This window comes from Lathamus discolor, chromosome Z (assembly GCF_037157495.1).
Source record: "Lathamus discolor isolate bLatDis1 chromosome Z, bLatDis1.hap1, whole genome shotgun sequence".
NCBI lineage: Eukaryota > Metazoa > Chordata > Aves > Psittaciformes > Psittacidae > Lathamus > Lathamus discolor.
In genome coordinates, this window is record NC_088909.1 from 90,030,379 (window position 1) to 90,050,476 (window position 20,098).

General features: G+C 42.4%; 1 protein-coding gene across 3 annotated transcripts in view; it reads right to left on the bottom strand.

Moving 5' to 3' along the window:
- The window catches only part of ZSWIM6 (zinc finger SWIM-type containing 6), a 134,157-nt gene that overhangs the window by 45,007 nt on the left and 69,052 nt on the right, over window positions 1-20,098 (bottom strand). For 2 of the 3 annotated variants that reach the window (XM_065662650.1, XM_065662649.1), the window contains exon 2: window positions 6,681-7,037. In XM_065662650.1, coding sequence (XP_065518722.1) covers window positions 6,681-7,037 — 357 coding nt within the window. Of the gene's footprint in view, window positions 1-6,680; window positions 7,038-8,293; window positions 8,358-20,098 lie in introns of those variants that run through there. The other variant, XM_065662651.1, reaches the window with a different exon arrangement.

Genomic DNA, 20,098 nt, shown 5'->3' on the forward strand with positions numbered 1-20,098 from the left:
CAGCCATACTCAAGAACTGGTGTTGTATATTGAAAACTTAACCTTGGAAAGTAAGCAGAAGCAAAGCAAGGAGCACTGACTGAAATAAGCTAAGAGTTGCCTTTAAGGCAAACAACTTCAGAGCAGATCAACAGTGAAATCTGGTTAAAACAACAGAAAGTAGTTTTTAAGACAAACTGCTTCCCTGATCCCTACTTCGCAAGTATCACAAGAGTTGTCTTCAAATGAAACCATGCCAAGTTGCTCACTCATAGTCATACTGAAACCTCCTTGAACTTAATTTTATAAAAATTTTATTAATTTCATTATAGAGGTGAACTGTAGATCAAATAGATTTATTAAATACCATCTCATGGCAGCACTAGGAAGAAGATATGGAAAAAATTATTACAAGTAAAAAGCATGACTTAGTACTATTCAAAGATTGAATGGTCTCAGCCAGAAACTAATACTGCTGTATGCTGATTCACAACAGAACAGTAACTGATTTTATAAACTTAGTGTGCTCAGAATTATTCTGAATAATTATATAAGCAAAAGATCATAAAATTAATGACTCAAAAATATTATTACGCCTTTGATTCCCCAAATGATTCAAAGTTTAGACATAAATCACTTCATCTTATACTTAATTTGAGAACACTTTGGTGGAATATAACCCCTGTTCAGCAGAGCACATCAAACAGCAACTGAGAAGCTGAGAAGCAGCCAATGGAATCAATGAGAAATACTGAGACAGGACAGGTAATACTAAATTGCTGAGGAAAGTTGCTGAGGAAATTTAAGAAAACCACAACAAATCTTTAACTTCAAAAAATCTCTTTCCCTTCCATCTGCACATGCAGAAAAATACATCAATTTGTCTGCTCTGATGACAATATCTAACTTCTCCTCCTAAAATCCAGGTCTCACAAACACAAAGCAGAAAGTTTCAAAGCCTTTTCTTGTAGATCTGCAACATGCTGTATTCTGTTGTTCAGCCCCATTCTACCCTACAACTTTCCACTAAGATCCCCATAATTTCAGTTAAAAACACTAAGTTCATTTTAACAAATATTCACCTGTACATCAAAATTGCCCTTTGGAACTTAAAACATAAAGCAACCATGCTAGATATTCTGAAATATTATTTTAAAGCAATTTGTTTGATATATATTTCCTTCCTGAATGCCTTTACTATCACATTCCTAATATACATTACAGACCAGTGTTTCTGAAGGATGTACCTAGATCTGCCTGAACACATACAGAAGAAATTACCCAGGTACCTCTGCTTCCAAGAAGACAAATGTACTTAAACTGCTTTCTCCCAGGTCTTCCCTCTTAAATTTATCTTCATGTGGTTTCATACCAGAGACTCGTATGGTGAGTCAGAGAATAAGAGAATAGAAGAAAGTCTGGGGAAATCCACATAGTTCTTGTTAAGAGCAGAGATTGCAATAGCAGCACTAAACATGCAGGAAAGAAACAGTACAGCTTAAACATAAAAATGAAATCGGTTTGCTAGGCTGTCCTTACACCAATAAAAGGCAGACCTACGCACATAATAACAAATCAGTGTTAACATGAGATTAATATGCAAACAGACCTTCTCCCACCTCACATCTTGCGATTACTTTGCTATTTCCACTCAAAGGCAGTTTCAGGTGAAGTTCCCGATGACTGGAAAAAGGGAAATATAACCCCCATTTTCAAGAAGGGGAAAATGGAAGACCCAGGGAATTACAGACCAGTCAGTCTCACCTCTGTGCCTGGCAAAATCTTGGAGCGCATTCTCCTGGACAGCATGCTGAGGCACATGAAAAACAACAAGGTGCTTGGTGACAGCCAGCATGGCTTCCCTAAGGGGAAATCCTGCCTGACCAATTTGGTGGCCTTCTATGATGGGGCTACGGAACTGATGGACAAGGGTAAAGCAGTTGATGTCATCTACCTGGACTTGTGCAAAGCGTTCGACACTGTCCCACACAACATCCTTGTCTCTAAATTGGAGAGATACCAATTTGATGGATGGACCACTCTGTGGATAAAGAACTGGCTGGATGGCCTCACACAAAGAGTTGTGGTCAATGGCTCAATGTCCAGTTAGAGACCAGTAACGAGTGGTGTCCCTCAGGGATCAGTGATGGAACCGGTCTTGTTCAACATCTTTGTCAGTGACATGGACAGTGGGATTGAGTGCGCCCTCAGCAAGTTTGCCGATGACACCAAGCTGTGTGGTCCAGTTGATATGGTGGAGGGAAGGAATGCCATCCAGAGGGACCCTGACACGCTTGTGAGGCGGGCTGATACCAACCTTATGAAGTTCAACAATGACAAGTGCAAGGTCCTACACCTGGGTCAAAGCAATCCCAGGCACAGCTACAGGTTGAGCAAAGAAGAGATTCAGAGTGACCCTGAGGAGAAGGACTTCGGGGTGCTGGTCGATGAGAAAATGAACATGAGCCAGCTTCAGTGTGCGCTTGTAGCCCAGCTGCATCAAAAGGAGCGTGACCAGCAGGTCGAAGGACGTGATCCTGCCCCTCTACTCTGCTCTTGTGAGACCTCACCTGGAGTATTGGGTGCAGTTCTGGTGTCCTCAACATAAAAAGGACATGGAACTGTTGGAACAAGTCCAGAGGAGGGCCACGAGGATGATCAGGGGACTGGAGCACCTCCCATATGAAGACAGGCTGAGAAAGTTGGGGCTGTTGAGCCTGGAGAAGAGAAGGCTGCGTGGAGACCTCACAGCAGCCTTCTAGTATCTGAAGGGGGCCTGTAAGGATGCTGGGGAGGGACTCTTCGTCAGGGACTGTAGTGACAGGACAAGGGGTAATGGGTTAAAACTTAAACAGGGGAAGTTTAAATTGGATATAAGGAGGAAGTTCTTTCCTGTGAGGGTGGTGAGGCACTGGAATGGGTTGCCCAGGGAGGTTGTGAGTGCTCCATCCCTTGCAGTGTTCAAGGCCAGGTTGGATGAAGCCTTGTGTGGGATGGTTTAGTGTGAGGTGTCCCTGCCCATGGCAGGGGTGCTGGAACTAGATGATCTTAAGGTCCTTTCCAACCCTAACTATTCTATGATTCTATGATTCTATGAAATTCTCTGGAACGTGCTCTTGACCTTCCAATCAATTTACTTAAGTGAAAGTATCATATCTAAGAAAAGAGAAATCCAAGATGACAAACCTGGCTGTTAGTCCATCATTCTGACTGCTCTCTTCCGAGCTTAACCCACGTCACCTAACAGCTCCCTCTGCTACAACCGCACAAAAACTAAGAGGGGAAAAAAACACCTCAGCTAAGTGGGGTCCTAATCTTCCTCCAGCTTTCTGAGTCAGCATCCCCAAAACAAAAACCAATATGAAGCCAAAAGTTATGCAGTGCAGACCTCAAGGTATAAGTATGAACATCTACAGCTGTCATCAGTACAGAAGGTTAGACCCCCCAGATCTCCAGTTTCGAAATCAACAGCAAGATGTTGCTGTCACAGTGTAACGTGGGAAAATCAGAACACAATAAACCTTCTAAAATGCAAGAGGTGCTTTCATGTTTTAACAATTTACGAAGCCTTCTCATAATGTAATCACCACCAACAGGAGATTAGCATGGAAAATACAGGATTTCAAATAAATCACTCATCTCTCCTGAGCTTATTGAATAGACAACACATTCCTGTGCTTCTAACAGCATTCCCTTATTTTTTCCTGCAGTAAGGCTCAGTCATGGAGCAAGAAATGATATAGCATCATTTGCATTCACAGAGGAAGTCAAAGGAATTTGTTGTTTCAAAACCGATGTTATCAGTGTACGTCACTTCACTAGCTCCCCCAGTAACCTCCTTCACACGGGAACTGACCAAAGCCAATCATCAACTGCTGCATAAAGCAGAATTTCGAGCAAATGAAAAATTATCCAATTCACTTTTTGTGAAAGTGCTGCAGAGTTGTTCCATCTCCCTAGCCAGTTCATAAGCGAGTCAACATAACCGCTGTGCTCAGAACTCTTCCAAGTCCCGAATCAATGTTATGTGCAAATAAATATAATTCAAGACCTGATTTCTTTTGCCTATTGCTGAAAATATATGATAAATAGAAATAGTACAGCTACTGTGAGAGTAAAGAAAAGTAAGATAAAAAGTCATATATAAACACCTGAAATTAGAACACCTCTATGTAACAGTGAAAAGAATTTCCAGCTCCAGATTCAGCAATTGCCTTTAACCAGAGCTGTTTCTGGTGTGTATCTGCCAAGTTTCGTCTTGCTTTTACAAGCAAGTTTGTGTAAGTTCTTCCTCTTACTTACCTGTACCTTCAAGCAGCGCTCGAAATAATTACAAACACTGTTCAGTAAGGTTAAGCTGTTCAAAGCAAGGCAGGCCTACAAGACAGTTTTGTATTACAAACTGAACATCTGCAGCACAGCAGACGTGACAGAGTGAATAGTGACCTTATGTTCACCAGCTTATGCTATTAGAACCAGAAACAGATTTCTTTTATTTGTTTTTTTGGAGATTTCTTTTGGCTAATTTTATTATTTCTAATTTATGGAATTTGATTAAAGGTCAAATACAGTATGAATCCCAGAGGATTGCTTACTTGCTACATAATCAAAGGAACTTACTTCTTCCTTAAAAGGCTCTTGTAATTTTTTAACATTGTAAATATATTAAGAAAAAAAATAATCAGGCCATGGTTTTATGGGAGTCTGATAGGTAAAGCAGGAGACTACAGATCCGCTTTTATAATCCAACTTTCTTTCATAACAGTAGTTTATTTTCTTATGCTGCCTGTATCTTCTGCTTAACTTTGGGGTATTTATTAAGAAATACCAACAGTCAATGATGACATACTACAGTCTCATTAACCAGGAAAACCACAACATGTGCAAAAAACATTTTAGTTTTGTGGACAATTTTAACCTACCCTGCTCATGTTCACCGTGAAATTTCATAACTGATCATCAACTTAGTTTTTTGTTTCCTATTCCTTTTGCTATTTAGCCTGTGATATAAACATCAAATACCTCTCTAAAAAAACCACTTTAAATACTGAGTAATGAGATATTTTGACAATAAGAAAGTAGCTGACAAAGACTAACATGCCTATGATTAGAATAATTACAGACTTAACACTGATCAAATTTAAGCACTCTGCAACAGCTTGTCATTTCTTTTACATTAGCCATAGTATAGCTAATGCAGCCATATATAGCCATCATCTGTCCTTCCTTTCCCACCCTGCCTTCTTTTTTCCTAATCACCCTTGACTGTTTGAGTCTTCTGTGCCACTCATACTCAACATAATTACCCCTTCCCCTCAGGTTCCTTATGTTCAGGCTATTACCAACTCATGGGATACATGCTTTTAGCTGACAACATCTGAATATCTTCCTCTATTGCTTAATATCCTGCATCTGCTTTAGTTTCCCTTTCCTTCCACCACCACCAGGCACCTCTGCCAATCACCATGTTCTGTAACAACCAGATCAGTCGCCTTGCCTCTGGCCATGTCCCCATAGCCCCCAAAGCCAAGAGGGAACTGCTCCCAAGATTGACCTTATTGCAGCATCACCTGCCTGGACCTGCCAGAGTCACTGGACCCTGAAGAGAGGAGCTAGGCTACATGTGAGTCCTGTTATTGGAAGGATTCCCTTCTTTTGCTCTGCCTACACTGTATCTAACTCGCATGCGGTTTTCTTTCTCCAGTATTAAGCAGCTTGGTTGTCTTTGCATGGCAAATTCTTTAGAAGAGTGGTCATCCCTCTTCAATATCTAACACACAAGAACTGTCCCTATCAGTGAACAAACCAAAAAGGTATTTTTAGATATTCAGGTAACTTACTTCACCTGTCTAAGCTGCCTTTATGCTAACAGCTCTGCTCACCTGAAAGGATATTTCTACCAGGTGACCTTACAGGAACACAGGACTCTAATAAACTAGCTGGATCACCTCAAACTCAATTACCTGCTTTCAGTTCAGTAGGATCCATAGAAAAGCCACCTCAAAAGCTTCAAGTCACACCCAGCACCCTTTAAGAAACGTAAGAGGCTCAGTACAAGAAACTGAGAGCCATTAAAACCATGTGCAGCAGAAAGAGCAGGAAAGATCAAGACCTTTCCTGATGCTGTAGGCTGCTGCAGCACTAAGAGGACAATGGCACTGAAATAAAGGGTTTATGTTTCTCCTGACCTCATATAGAAACCAAATCCCAAAGGATAATACAAGTATATTTGATGGATGAAGAAACCAGCAACACCTACTTGCTTTTATGCTTTACAATTAAAACAGAATTACACAACCAAAATGTCAAAAGATTAGTTCAAGAAGAACAAAATAACAGAGAGATACCATTGGTTAAGTTGGTAGGATGGTTCTTTAAGCAATGTGGCTATACAAAGAATACCACTACTCAGTTTTTCACAGCTGGAAAATACAAGAGTGAAGCAGATCAGGACACATATTAACACCGCTGGAGACATCAAGCTCATTGCTTAGGAATTTTTCTCTCTTTTCCAAAAAGTACTGCTTTCAAAACATTTTAAAGCAAAGGGTCAGCAACAGAATCCTCTTTATTACACACCACAGAATCACAGAATAATTCAGTTTGGAAAGGACCACAGCAGGTCACGCTCCTGAATGCCACAGAGAACCTCAAAACCAAAGAGAAAACGAAGCAAAAGAAATAAGTAGTATCAAACTCACCATGGACTTGATTGATTTCTGAATTCTGAGAAAGAATTTCATCTGCTAGTTTTTGAGCAGTTGGCAAAACTTCTGTGTGGTGCACTGTGATCAAATACTGTACAAATTTTTGTAGTTGGTCTCTGTTCATTTGAAAGAGTGTCTCTGAAATGGGAAGATGCAGTTTGACCTGATCTGGCTTGCGGATCCGGTATAAAGAGAGTGCCACAACATGAGCACAGTAAAATATGTCCTTGTTTCCACAGCTACAGGTCACTGAGGTAATCTTGCAACGATCAAAGCTGATAGCTACATTGCAAACAGTTTCTGGCTCCGACTGCATTGCAGGCTCTGTCACTGTGCCACTCAAGTGGAAACCTATGTGAGGAAAACAATAGAAAATGTAATTATGTAAGTGAAATACTAGATCTCATTATCAAGAACCTTTCACTTGTAAAGTAAAGGTCATCATGTATTTCTGAAAAATTACATATCTTAAAGAACTTGCTTTAATTATAAACATTATTAACCTTTTCTTTTGTATGCACCTCCTTCATCTAAAATAAAACCAAAAGGGGAATCAAAAGCTAGTTTACAAGCCCTCTTTGCCATTCCATCCCAACATCGATAAAAGTTTGATAGAAAGAAAAACGTTTATTCGATAAATTATAGCTGTAAATGCTTCATGTGATTCAAGACCAATGTGAAACTCCCAGTACCTAAGCAAGTTGGCAGCAGATTTTCAAAGCCCCCACCAGGTAACCTGCAACACCTACCAGCAATTTTAACCATTCTCTCAGTAAGAGGGAGGCAGTGCACTCTAGTGGCACGAACCCAGGGCTTAGTCCCAACTCAGCCATGACTCAAGACACAAGTCAGGAGTAACCTCTTTGCTTTCACCTCTCTCACCACTGAGTTATGTTAAAGCTCACCTTCACCCAAGCAATCCAGTAGGACGGCTATGTTTGTGTTGCAGTTGCCAACACACAGGATATCAGATTTATAATACTGAATGATATATGCATGCACTGTTTCAGAAGTCTGCATTATGGTCCTGTTTTCTATTCAGCATAATAAAGCACAAGGCAGAAGCTCTAGGTTTTCTTGTATTGTAAGAAGGTGTGGTATATCATAAGAAAAAGGTTTGTCTCAGCAAGATGCCACTAGTTGACACAGCATCCTGCTGAACCAAGGTCTCAGACCCTGAAGTTCAGACCTAAACTCATACTCATTTGCACAACACGAAGGCCCAGGTTTGGTTCTCAGCACTTCATCACTGAATGGCAGAATTTGGGGGGTTCTTTTGAATTTTATGTAAGCATAACATTGATTTTGGCTCAAGCATTAAGTCAGAGGCATATACGCAAGGCAATACAACCAAATTTTATATGCAGTATCAGTATTAAACAAACACTGCATATAAAGTCAGGGATTGACACTACAAGTAAGGTGTTACATTAACTATTTATAATGGAAATAATACAAAACCACAGCCCCTCAAAGTAGAAAACTGATTGATTTAGTATTCCTGAAATACCAGAAAAGTGTACAGTAGGAAGCAGTATCACATGAAAATTAAGGAGGGGGAGATCCAACGCACATACCCCCCCCCCCCCCCCGCAAAAGAACCTCACCTTCAAACCCTAAGTGTAGTCCAAAGTCTTGTCTCCAGTTGTTTTAAAAAAGCTTGTCAAGTTTCAGGAAACAGAGGAAAGTCTCATTTTTTCCCATCTGTTCATACTACATTTCAGAGCAGGTTGTCCAGTCAGCATCACTGTTTGGATTACTTTCAGCTGCAGTACTCTGATACTCTACCCTGAAGGTCGTATGCACGTACTAACCTCAACTTTGCAAGACGATGTTTACCAAACAAAGTAGCTAAGAGTCAAGGCTGAAGAGGCAGTAGGCTGCAAAGTGCACAGGGAGAACAGAGGGTGGAGGAAGAAGCCTGAATGTACACTATTCTTGCTCTTGCTTCCACTTAACACTTTCACAGAGGAGAGTAGAACTGCCCCACACATCATGAGCTTCTCTCTCTGCCTTTCCCTTTGGTTTTAAGCAGTCACTGCATGCTCCTGTAAGTGCCTTCCATCAAAACAATAGTCTTTTGTTAAAACATAGCCAGCTCTATTTATGACAGGTAAACTCCCAGTAAGTGAAAACTGCCTTGGTGGTCTCAGAGAAACTGCACAAGAGATTTTTCTTTCTAATATCCCTTTCCTATGAAACACATGTAAAACTGTCTCACCTATGAGCTGAGGAAAAGCCTAACACAAACACTGAAAGAGCCTGATCTCACTCCTTACAACTGTCAATAAGTACCTAACTTCTATTAATTCCACCAGAAAAAGGCCCAGTAAATGTTATCTACTAAAATGACTAAGAAACCCCAAAAAAATCAACAAAAAACCTCCACAGCCTGCTACTCAAAAAATACCTTCACTTTTAATTTGCCAGCATACAATTCAAACATTCAAAAAAGATCTAATCTTCCTGGGAAGATAAAATACCTCCAGAAATATTTAGTGTTTATAGCAAGCCTGCCTTTGAGTCCTGACATTGTTCAGACACAAACACAGCTCGCCGCTCCCCATCCTTCTCCACTGAGATGATTCGAGAATTCATGTTATAAGCAGCAACATTTATAAATACAGATCCTGGTCTAAACAATGACAGCACGAATACAGACAACTTACCTCACCTATCCTTCTTAAACTACAGAGATTTTAAACAAAAACCATCAGCTGCCTTGCAGGCTAACGTGGAAGCTCTGTATTAACTATACTGCAACAATGCACAATGCCTGGTAATTATGAAACACTATTTTCCTCCTCTCTTCTGTTTGTGTTTTTAAATAAATAAATTGTTGCTAGTACATATGACCTTTAAGAAGATTTTACCACACCAGAGAAAACAATCCAGGAAGTTTCAATTCAGAAACCTACTGGATGTCAAATGCCACCTTCTCCATGTCCACTAACACTGCAGAGTACTCCACAGGGAGGGCTACTGCCCTCTTGCAGGCATAGCCTTAATCTTTTTTAAGCTAACCACCCAATGTTCTCCATACAAAAGAACGAAAGTAGTAGCAGGAAAAAACACTGATGCACTGTGATTTGTTAGAAAGCTTTCACCAGTGGTAATTTATAGCCTGCTGAGAAGGGTGATGTTATATGCTCCTGGAAGAAGGCAAAATGAATCACCTGCCCAGAGTCTGAAAGGGTCTCAAAGATGCTGACATTTCACTAACGGATCCAAAGGAGCAGAAAGTCTCCAGCTAACACCTTCAAGCCCTCACTCCAAATAGGTCCTTCATTTCAAAGGCAAAATTCCTCTTTTATTCAATTATAAACCTTTGCTGGAAACATTTATTCATTCCAAAAGACCCCAAGAACACTCATGCTTCACTTTGCAACAAAAAGCTCGTTCACCGTTATCTACAGACAACAAAAGAGTTGCAGTCAGAAAAGCGTGTGTTCACTACAGAAGCTATTTATAGAGCAGGCATGTTTCACCTTTTCCCTTCAGCTGCTGCAGATCGAAATGTTTTACTGTTTTCAAACCAGCACGTGACCAGTAATTCAAGCTCTGCTGACATTTCCAATGCATGCATGCAGGCTCTGTGTTCTGCAAAAATGTCTTTGGAAAAGTGGTTGGAGCATTAAGACAATGTACCAGATGAAGCTCTTTCACAAAGTGATTGTGCTTCTGTTCAACACCTCAAACACACCACAAAGATTATTTAATAGCCAAAAGAAAAGTACAAGTGTTTTCAGCTACTATACCCTTGGAAGGGAGCTGTGCCAAACTGCCATCAGGAGGAAAGCATTAAGAAGTCAGTGAATTTTACAAACCAATTTTTGCCAAAATCTGTTTGACAGCATCCAATCCATTAACTATAAACATTCTGGGACTGTAAAGCTGCCTGATAAATGAAAATTCACATTACTACAATGTAGTATTTGACAGCACAAGTATATATGCTTGTTACAGAAGAAAAATAAAAAACTTCAGAATAAAGCAAAGACTTCAAACTAAGGCACTAAAAAGCTGAAATAACAGCTGCATGCAAAGAAGCAACAGCAGGTCAGCTTTTAGTTATTCAAGTCAAAAACAAATTTTAAAAGAGCAAATTCCACTCATCCAATGGGATAAGCATTGCCAATGAAATCTCACACTCTTTTCATTTCTACTGTCAGCCGGTGCTAAAAGGCATCTTCCGTGCACCCAAGCCCAAAGACATGTTTTAAGAAGATACAGAGGAAAATGAACAAAAAACTATCAATCAGAACAAGCCATGCAAAATGCTGGGGGTATGGGAGATGGGGCTCCATGTGGATATTATGCCAAGATCATAGAGTGTTGTGGTTCAAGGAAATAAGAGTACAATACAACTTTTAAATTAACCAGAAATAGTAATTAAATCTAAAATTTTAGACTGGTGGTTTCTTTTATCTCATTAATTTAGAATTCAAAATTCTAAAATATTCACAGAATCACAGAATCACAGAATCCCAAGGGTTGGAAGGGACCTAAAAAGATCATCTAGTCCAACCCCCCCGCAAGAGCAGGGTAACCTACAGTACATCACACAGGAACTTGTCCAGGCGGGCCTTGAATATCTCCAGTGTAGGAGACTCCACAACCCCCCTGGGCAACCTGTTCCAGTGCTCTGTCACTCTTACAGTAAAGAAGTTCTTCCTGATGTTAAAGTGAATTGAAATGGGTGTACAAGAAATAATTCAGAAGCAAAACCTGTAAACTTTCATAACTGTAGTGTAATTAAGAAAACCCCGACAAACCAACCAATAACAAACCCCTTAAATTTAGCAGTCTGAAGACTTCTCTTTACCACCCCTGAAGTTTCCTAAGATAATTCTACTACAGATTTTCTTTCAATGAGGGCTAACAAGCCCTCCTTAAAAGGTTGTTGTTGGTCTATTCTAAGATAAGGCCACATCACTCAAACTCCCAGCTTCACTAAAATTCTTTCTTAAATTCCATTTTCATAATACATTTCATTATAAAAATAAAACGCCTCATCAAACCCCCAACCCCCAAACAAAGTCCTTTAGACACAGGAAAAAAATAGATTAAAAAAAGCCTCTCTTCAAAGGGAGCCACATTAATTTGTGATTCATTCAACAGCACAGCAAACTAGTAGGGAGTGAACTTTGCCTGAAAAGAGTAATAATAAGAAACCAAACCAAGCCAACCCCCTCCCTCCCCCCCAAAAAACCCTCTCAAACTTTTTAGCTTCCTATTCAAAAACAGTAACATGACATCAAAATAAACACATCGTGAGCTTAAATAGCAGGCTATCCTTATGAACATACAATAATTCGATAAAATGTATTTAAAAATGCAAACCTGCATTGCACATTTAAAATATATCTGTGCTGTCAAGAATTCCAGAAGTTAAAAAAATAAAAATAAAAATAAAAAATATTTTAAGTTCACACTTGAAATTGAAAGCTTTGATTAAAATGCACCCATACATCACCACCGGGTCTTGTTTATCCTTTACAGCAAATATAAAAATGTCAGAAACTGGATTACAGAAATATCCTAAAGCTTGAAACTCTATGCTTTTCGATAGCTTTCTGCCATGTATCTTTTGAGAACACCATGCATGCCTCATCAACTATGCACAAATTATAACAAAATTAGGAAATATCCTAAAAACTATTTGGAAAACAGCTGTGTTCCTTCTTACTGATTCACTGACCCTTTTTTCAAGTAGTCTGCAAGAACTATTTATACATTTTATATATATATATATATATATATATATATATATATATGTACACACACACACACAGAGTCATACACCCCTATTCAGGAAAATGCATGAGCTGTTTGACATTTACAAAAGAGACCAGCAGATGAAGTTACTTACAGAGAAATAAATGGAAGAGCTTGTTGTGGAAGCTGGGGAGTCTTCTGCATGCAAGACCTATGCAGATAACCTCCCACTGCATAACTTTCTGCTGGTAATCAGAATCATACCCTCTCTCTTTAACAGGTATTTAAATTAACTCACAGGCCTGTCAGGCCTATTCAGATTACTATACTACTTGGCAAACACCTCATCACTGTGTACAGTGTGAAACACCCCTGCTTCATCCTGCCTACCAAACAGGAACAAGAAATGCTTACAAAAAGTAGTTTTCAACTATGCCCATTAGCTGTTTTTTCATAACTTAGATCAGTGGTTGCATTTTTTCCCAAGACAAGCAGAAGTCTAACCATGTTTACCACATTCAAATTTTGCCTTCTAAGAAGTGGTTTTCCTTTAAGATGGCAAAGTAGGATCCTACATTAATTTCTGTCTGAACTCTGGAACACTCTAAAAACAGATCAACAATACACTTTGAAATTATTATGAAGTCAAAACTTTTCATGCCACCACTCAGCCTGAAGCTAATGTTAACAGCCTATTTATAAACTAGAGAAAACACTGATTTAAAATGGAAAATACTTACCTATAGTACCTTAAACATGCCAGTACAAAGGCAATGAGCAGTGGGAAAAAAAAAAAAATTAGCAAGAGTAGCATGTAATGAAAGCACAGGTTATAGAAGAGCTTGTTTTGAGAGCAGTACCACCTAGAAGCAAATTGGCATTACCACTGCACCAAAACAAACACTAGTAGAGGACCCATCACAAACAACTGCCTGGATTTCATGACTCCCGTTCATAAAGACAGTAGTCAGAATTTGATATTTTGGGACTTCTGCAAGCCAGACTGAGAGTGGAAGTGGCATTAACTAACTCCACACACACACTCCACTGCCAACTAGAGAGTTCACTACTGCTGGCGCATGCCCAAGAACATGCATGCTGTAACGGTGACAGCACTTGAGACTTCAACAGCAAGGTTTACGTGTCACAACACTGAACCCAACAGTTGCATTCAAAAACAAGAGTTTTCCAGGACTTCCTTCAGCAGCCCAAACCTTCAAATCTGAGAACTGTTCAATTAATTACATTAATTAGACAAAGGCCTCCACTGATCCCTCAAGCCAAGCTTGATCACATCTCTGCTGTTTAAAAGCAGCCACTTACGACTGCTGTCCAAGCAGGGGTCATGGATGACTATTGATGAGATACATCCAGACTGCTCTTCCCTAAAGAGAAGGAAAGGCTGTTCAAACACCAAACAACACAGCAAAACGTGTTCCTCTCCTTAACAGCCATATAAGATCCAGACTGTTTTAAGACAGATGCAGACTGCAGGAGCTCATGCTGTCTGGAGGTGGAGGCACTGAACAAAACATACACACCATGAGCATAGCCTCAAGGGATCCTCAGTGTTTCACTGCTATTCCTGTGCTTAAAGAACCTGCAATCCACAACACAAGAACCCCATATGAACTACAGAATGACATTATCACCAGCACTGCTCAGCTTCAAATCGCATCTCTATAAAACCTGAAAGTCATCAGCACTCCGATTCATTTGTGTATAGTCATTCCGATCTTAGCTGTTTGTATTACTGCCTTTGTGGGCAAGGCAAAACCAGCAAAATCTAGGTGTAAGAAAGACATATGTTTCAAAAAAAATATCTTCTGGACAGCAGTAACATAGAACTCTCATCCCTAGCACAGCAATGCTCAATTGTGATCTACGGTGCTATGGTAAAGGATGCTTATGTCTCACAAAGCAGAAACAGACAAGTCTCTTCAATTAAAGGCAAGCCACCCTCTACCAGGTATACAACCCTTCCAAGCCTTCTTGGTCCTCTTATTTGTTTTAGGTTTAGGTTTGTGTTTTGTATGTGTTCTTCTTTTTTTTTTTTTAGTTTTGCATTGGTTTATTTTGTGGTTTGGGGAGGGGAAGAATTTGAAGGAGGTGGGACTAAACGGCATCAATTTAAAACAAACCTTGCTCTTCTATGATAAGAGACAACATACTATAAGAGCTCTCTCAGTACAGATGAATACCATAAGAGCATCAGTAAACAAAAAACCAGAAATCTCAGTGTGAGCCTGGAAACCCTGATGCTGATGGGTAGAAAAGTAAAGTTTACTGTGAGACACCAGCAGACAGGAGATCTATTTTTATATATGACAATTTTTTAAATAATATACCCTACAGAGATCATGACAGCTATTTAAAACAAAAATCAAGCATTCTGCATAAATCTGAAGCTTTGCAGAATGTGGGCAAAATAACGTTTTATGATTTATGACACATGGAATATAGCAAGCCTCAGACTTTGGAGAGAGACTTAATAGGCTGTCTCAGCTGAAGGAAGCTGGCTGGTCTGTCATACAGCAGCTTGCTGCAGCAACAGTACGAAATGGAAGTCATTAAAACTCAAGATCTCAGACTGCAGAAAGTGCCTCAACATGTCTCTTGAGGCAAGGGTGAACAGTGGACCAAATTCTACACAGTGCGCTGTGGTGCCAGACCTCCTGCAGCAAGTGTCTAAACTGCCGGAGACTATCAATAGACTAAGAGACATCAAGGAAGCTGAGAGGGAGCTGGACTGCTGGCTCCAAGCCTGAACTGTGCAGGGGCCACAGGCATCCCCCCCTGCACAAGGAGAAAGGAAGGAGGACATTAATCCAGGAGATCATGAACAACAAAAAGAGAAGGAACAGGACAAATAAAAGCAAGGCGCTTCCTCCAAAGCCCAGCATCCCCACACAGAACCTCTACACAGCTCTGCCGGGTGCTAATAAAGAATCACCCACCACATTACAGGAACAACCATTGCCACACCAATTACAAAGATTGCTACTAGTGAATCCGGGAAAAAGCAGCAGGTGATAGTAATAAACCTCAATGTCTCTCTTGTAGTGAGGGGCCAAGAAATAAACACAAAATTTGAGGTGCAGCCTCACCAATGCCCAGTACAAGGGCATGATCACTACCGTGGCACTGCTGCCACACTAATGCCGATACAGGCCAGGATGCTGTTGGCCCCTTGGCTGCCTGGCCACAAGCTGCTCATGTTCAGCCATTTCCTCATCAACCAGACGGGTCACCATACCATAGAAGGAGATCAGGTTGGTCAAGCAGGACCCTGCCATTCATGAAACTTTGCTCAATGTGCCAAATCCAAACTGGTTTTACTGCATGTGGTTTATCACCCCTGATTATAATCTCATTTAGGATAATCTGGTCCACAAATTTAACGGCACCACAGTCAGGCTGACTGACCTGTACTTTCCAGGGTCATCCTTCCAAATACAAAATTACAGATACCGGTGTTGTGCTGTGGTTTAAGCCCAGCCGGTAACTCAGAACCACGCTGCCACTTGCTCCCTCCCCCCTGCCTCCTTCTTCCCACAGCTCCTGTGGTAATGGGGAGGAAAATCGAATGTAACTCACACAGGTTCAGATAAGAACAGTCCAGTAAATAAGGTGTAACAGAAAACCACTACTGCTACCACCAAGAATAATAACGACAAGGGAAATAACAAGGGAAGAGAATATAGCTGCTCACCAACCGCTGACTGATGCACATGCTGACTCAAGCAGTGATCTAGCCCTTCTGGGTAACTGCCCCCAGTTCATACACTGGGCATGACGTGCTGTAGTATGGAATACCCCTTTGGCTAGTTTGGGTCAGGTGTCCTGTCTCTGCTTCCTCCCAGCTTCCCCTCCTCCCTGGCAGAGCATAAGACTCACAAAGTCATTCGTCAGAGCAAACATAACTGAGTATCAACGGAAAACATTGGTGTTATGAGCACTGTTCCCAGGCTGAAAGTCAAAACCACAGCGCTGCACCAGCTACTAAGAAGGAGAAAAATGACTGCTACTGCTGATGAACCCGGGACAGTATCCGCCCCTTTTTCCATGCCACTCATGTCATGCTCAGATCACACATTTTTCTGTATAGCATCAGTCTTTGTATCACACATATAGATATATATATATGCACATCCACCCACACACAGAGAGGGAGGTATCATTCCTTTGTGCATGGGCCAATCCCTATAAAGCTCCGGAGTTCATCCAGTCCATGATGTTGGCCTCCATCTCTAGTAACAATCATTCAGAAGAGGAGAGGCAGTGTGCAGTGTTGGATTGTTGCCTGCTGATAACACCGCAGGATTTGTCTGGTCACTACTGAGCTCGTCTGGTTTCGCCAAAGTTCATTCTTTGTTGGCATGGTGGTCGGAGGGAAGGCGGGGCCAGCCGCCGGTGCCCTGAAGACGTCTGGTTGGTGGGCTATGAAAGTGCTACATAGTAGGCAACAGCATACAATCGAGTTAATTGGCTGTTTTCCCCTAAAACCAAATCCCCTTGAGGTACACACTGGACATCCCCATCTTCCCGCATTACCCACCAAGTATATCCAGGTGCCTGAGCAAAAGCAATCCCACAAGTGAGTATGCCTTTACCTGAAGCAGGAATAACCCAGACTGTCTTCCCCAGCAAATTCTTTCTGTGCACCACAGGAACTTTGTCCCCTTCTACAGTATGTGAAAGTTCTGACTGGGCTGGGCCAGCTCTGTCGGCCGATCCTCTGGAGTTGACCAACCAGGTGGCCTTTGGTAAGTGTGTATCCCAACGTTGGAAAGTCCCACCACCCATTGCTCTCAGTGTAGCTTTAACAGCCCATTGTACCGTTAGATTTTCCAAGAGACTGGTGCATGGTGGGGGATGTGATATACCCACTTGATGCCATGCTCTTTGGCCCAAGTGTCTATAAGGCTGTTCCGGAAATGAGTTCCATTGTCTGACTCAGTTCTCTCTGGGGTGCCGTGTCGCCACACAATCTGTTTCTCAAGGCCCAGGACAGTGTTCCGGGCAGTGGCGTGGGGCACAGCGTATGTTTCCAGCCGTCTGGTGGATGCTTCCACCATGGTAAGCACATGGCACTTGCCTTGGCGGGTTGGTGGGAGTGTGATAGAATCAATCTGCCAGGCCTCCCCATATTTGTACTTCAGCCATCATCCTCCATACCAAAGAGGCTTTAACCGTTTGGCTTGTTTAATTGCAGCACATGTTTCAGAGTCATGAATATCCTGGGCAACAGTGTCCATTGTTAAGTCCACCCCTCGGTCACAGGCCCATCTGTATATTGCAGCTCTGCCCTGATGGCCTGAGCTGTCATGGGCCCACCGGGCCAAAAATTGTTCACCCTTATGTTGCCAACCTAAGTCCATCTGAGCTGCTTCAATCTTAGCAGTTTTATCCACTTGTTGGTTGTTCTGGTGTTCCTCAGTGGCCCGACTCTTGGGTACATGTGCATCTACATGGCGTACCTTCACCACCAGGTTCTGCACCCAGGCAGCGATATCTTGCCACAGTGCAGCAGCCCAGATGGGTTTACCTCTGCGTTGCCAGTTGCTCTGCTTCCATTGCTGCAACCACCCCCACAGGGCATTTGCCACCATCCATGAGTCAGTACAGAGATAAAGTACTGGCCACTTTTCTCGTTCAGCAATGTCCAGGGCCATTGGATGGTTTTCACCTCGGCAAACTGGCTCGATTTGCCCTCTCCTTCAGCAGTTTCTGCAACTTGTCGTCGAGGACTCCATACGGCTGCCTTCCATCTCTGATGCTTTCCCACAATACGGCAGGACCCATCAGTAAACAAGGCATATTGCTTTTCACTTTGACAGTTTATTGTATGGTGGGGCCTCTTCAGCACGCACCACCTCCTCCTCTGGTGACTTTCCAAATCTTTGCCCTCTGCCCAGTCCATGATGACTTCTAGAATGCCTGGACAACTGGGATATCCTATTCGAGCTCGTTGTGTAATTAGTGCAGCCCATTTACTCCATGTAGCATTGGTTGCATGGTGTGTAGAGGAGACCCTGCCTTTGAACATCCAGCCCAGCACAGGCAGCCGGGGTGCCAGGAGGAGCCATGCTTCAGTGGCAATCACTTCCAAAGCAGCTCGAACCCCTTCACAGGCTGCCAGTATCTCTTTCTCAGTTGGGGTATAGCTGGCAGATCCTCTGTATCCCCGACTCCAAAAGCCGAGGGGTCGAGCTCGTGTCTCCCCTGGAGCTTTCTGCCAGAGGCTGCAGGTCAGACCATTCTCCCCAGCTGTGGTGTAGAGCACATTTTTTACATCTGGCCGGGTCCGGGCTGGTCCGAGGGCTACTGCATGAACTGTCTCTCGTTTAATTTGCTCAAAGGCTTTTTGTTGCTCAGGGCCCCATTTAAATCATTCTTCTTCCAGGTCACATAGAACCATAGAATCCTGGAACAGTTAGGGTTGGAAAGGACCTTAAGATCATCTAGTTCCAACCCCTTGTCATGGACAAGGATACCTCACACTAAACCATGTCACCCAAGGCTCTGTCCAACCTGGCCTGGACCACCACCAGGGATGGAGCATTCACAGCCTCCCTGGGCAACCCATTCCAGTGCCTCACCACCCTTGCAGTGAAGAACTTCTTCCTTATATCCAATCTAAACTTCCTCTAAGTTTGAAACCATTACCCCGCGTCCTGTCACTACAGTCCCCGATGAAGAGTCCCTCCCCAGCATCCCTATAGGCCCCTTCAGATACTGGAAGGCTGCTGTGAGGTCTCCATGCAGCCTTCTCTTCTCCAGGCTGAACAGCCCCGACTTCCTCAGCTTATCTTCATACGGGAGGTGCTCCAGTCCCCTGATCATCCTCGTGGCCTCCTCTGGACTTGTTCCAACAGTTCCATGTCCTTCTTATGTTGAGGACACCAGAACTGCACACAGTACTCCAGGCGAGGTCTCATGAGGGCAGAGAAGAGGGGCAGGATCACCTCCTTCGACCTGCTGGTTACGCTCCTTTTGATGCAGCCCACGATACGGTTGGCTTTCTGGGCTGCGAGGGCACACTGAAGCTGGCTCATGTTAAGTTGCTCATCAACCACATGATAGAGAGGGCTTACAATCAAACTGTAATTTGGGATGTGCATTCTCCAGAACCCCACAGCACCCAAGAAAGCTTGTGTTTCTTCATGATTAGCTGGGGGAGACATTGCTGTTATCTTGCTGATTACATCTGTGGGGATCTGGCGACATCCATCGTGCCATTTTATTCCCAAAAACTGAATCTCCTGTGCAGGTCCCTTGACCTTACTCCGTTTTACGGCAAAAGCGGCTTTCAGCAGCATTTGGATTATTTTCCTCCCTTTCTCAAAGACTTCTTCCGCTGCATTGCCCCACACAATAATGTCGTCAATGTATTGCAGGTGTTCTGGAGCTTGCCTCTGTTCCAGTGCAGTCTGGATTAGTCCATGGCAGATGGTCGGGCTGTGTTTCCACCCCTGGGGCAGTCGGCTCCACGTGTACTGGACGCACCTCCATGTAAAAGCGAGCTGTGACCTGCACTGTGCTGCCAAAGGAACGGAGAAAAATGCATTGGCAATATCAAGTCGTGGCATTACCACTCGGCTGCCTTTGACTCCAGTTCATACTAAAGCTCTAGCATGTCCGGTACGGCAGCACTCAATGGTGGTGTGACTTCATTCAGGCCACGATAGTCT